Here is a 1,148-nt window from a genome sequence, read left to right on the forward strand (position 1 = left end):
CACACCACACTGCCTGGGGGATGGTCGGGAAGAGCTTTCTGACATGCTGGCCATTTGAGCCAGGTGTTGAGTGAGTGGAGGCAGCTGGGTCACACTCTGGCTTCTAGGCACATGAAAAATTGCCAGACAGCCATGGGGAGCGGGGGAGGGGCTGAGGAGCTCGGACAAAGGCCATGTAACTGGAGCAGAGAAGGGTGGGAGAGGGGACTCCAAAACCAGGCAACTCCTTCAGCTCCTGGGGGCAGGGGGTGTCTCCTCTCCCTGTCTGCTTTCCACTCTCCCAGAGTTATCCTGTAGAGCAAGCCCTCTAAGAGGGCTGACAGGGTGGTTAGGGATGGAGGGTGTCTGAAGGTGGGTTCAAAAGGAAGGAGGATGACCAGTGGGTGAGAGAGGAAAACAGGTGGGGACTGGGCAGGGCAGAACCCTACTGGGGTGGAGGGCCTGAGCAGGTTAAAGAGCAGGGGCAAGGATCTTGTCCATGAATCATCCTGTCTTCCTCCTCCTCCTCCTCCTCCTCCTCTTCATTGCTCAATCCCAAATATCTCTGGGAAACACCCCCCTGACTGGACCGAAGTCAGAGCCTCACAGGAGCGATTGAGTCATGAGGGGTGGGGAAGAGGGAGGGAGGTGAAGGATAAATAGCGGCCTCGCTCGCTCTCCGGCTCCTCTCTGCATCCTCCCCGCCTTCCCAACATGTATCTTGTCAGTTTGCTCAGCTCCTGCTGCCTCTTAGTGCTCCTGGGGACTCTGCCTACCCGGGCAGCCCATGAGGATCCTGTCGAGAAGGTCATAGAAGGGTTCAGCCGAGGGCTGAGCAATGCCGAGAGAGAGGTGGGCAAGGCCCTTGAAGGCATCAATAATGGAATCACTCAAGCTGGAAGAGAAGTGGAAAAAATTTTTGGTGAACTCAGCAACATGGGTAGCCAGGCTGGCAAGAACCTGGAACATGGCTTGGACAAAGTAGCCCACGGCATCAACAATGGCATCGGACACGCAGAAAAGGAAACAGAGAAGTTTGCCCATGGGGTCAACCACGCCGCTGGACAGGTTGGGAAGGAGACAAACAAAATCATCCATCATGGGGTCCACCAGGGGGGCAGTGACGCAGGGAAGCTTGGCCAGGGGGCCCACCATGCTTTTGGTCAGGG

The 1,148-nt window shown here is 56.7% G+C and overlaps 1 protein-coding gene across 1 annotated transcript in view; it reads left to right on the plus strand.

Annotated features, from left to right (window-relative positions):
- Positions 1 to 685: 685 nt before the first annotated feature.
- Sbsn (suprabasin) overlaps positions 686 to 1,148 on the plus strand; it is a 4,768-nt gene continuing 4,305 nt past the window's right edge. The window contains exon 1 of the mRNA XM_021214999.2: positions 686 to 1,148. Within this exon, the coding sequence (XP_021070658.1) occupies positions 694 to 1,148 (455 nt within the window). The 5' untranslated portion in view covers positions 686 to 693.

Source organism: Mus pahari, chromosome 1, assembly GCF_900095145.1.
Source record: "Mus pahari chromosome 1, PAHARI_EIJ_v1.1, whole genome shotgun sequence".
In the NCBI taxonomy this organism is placed as follows: Eukaryota; Metazoa; Chordata; class Mammalia; order Rodentia; family Muridae; genus Mus; species Mus pahari.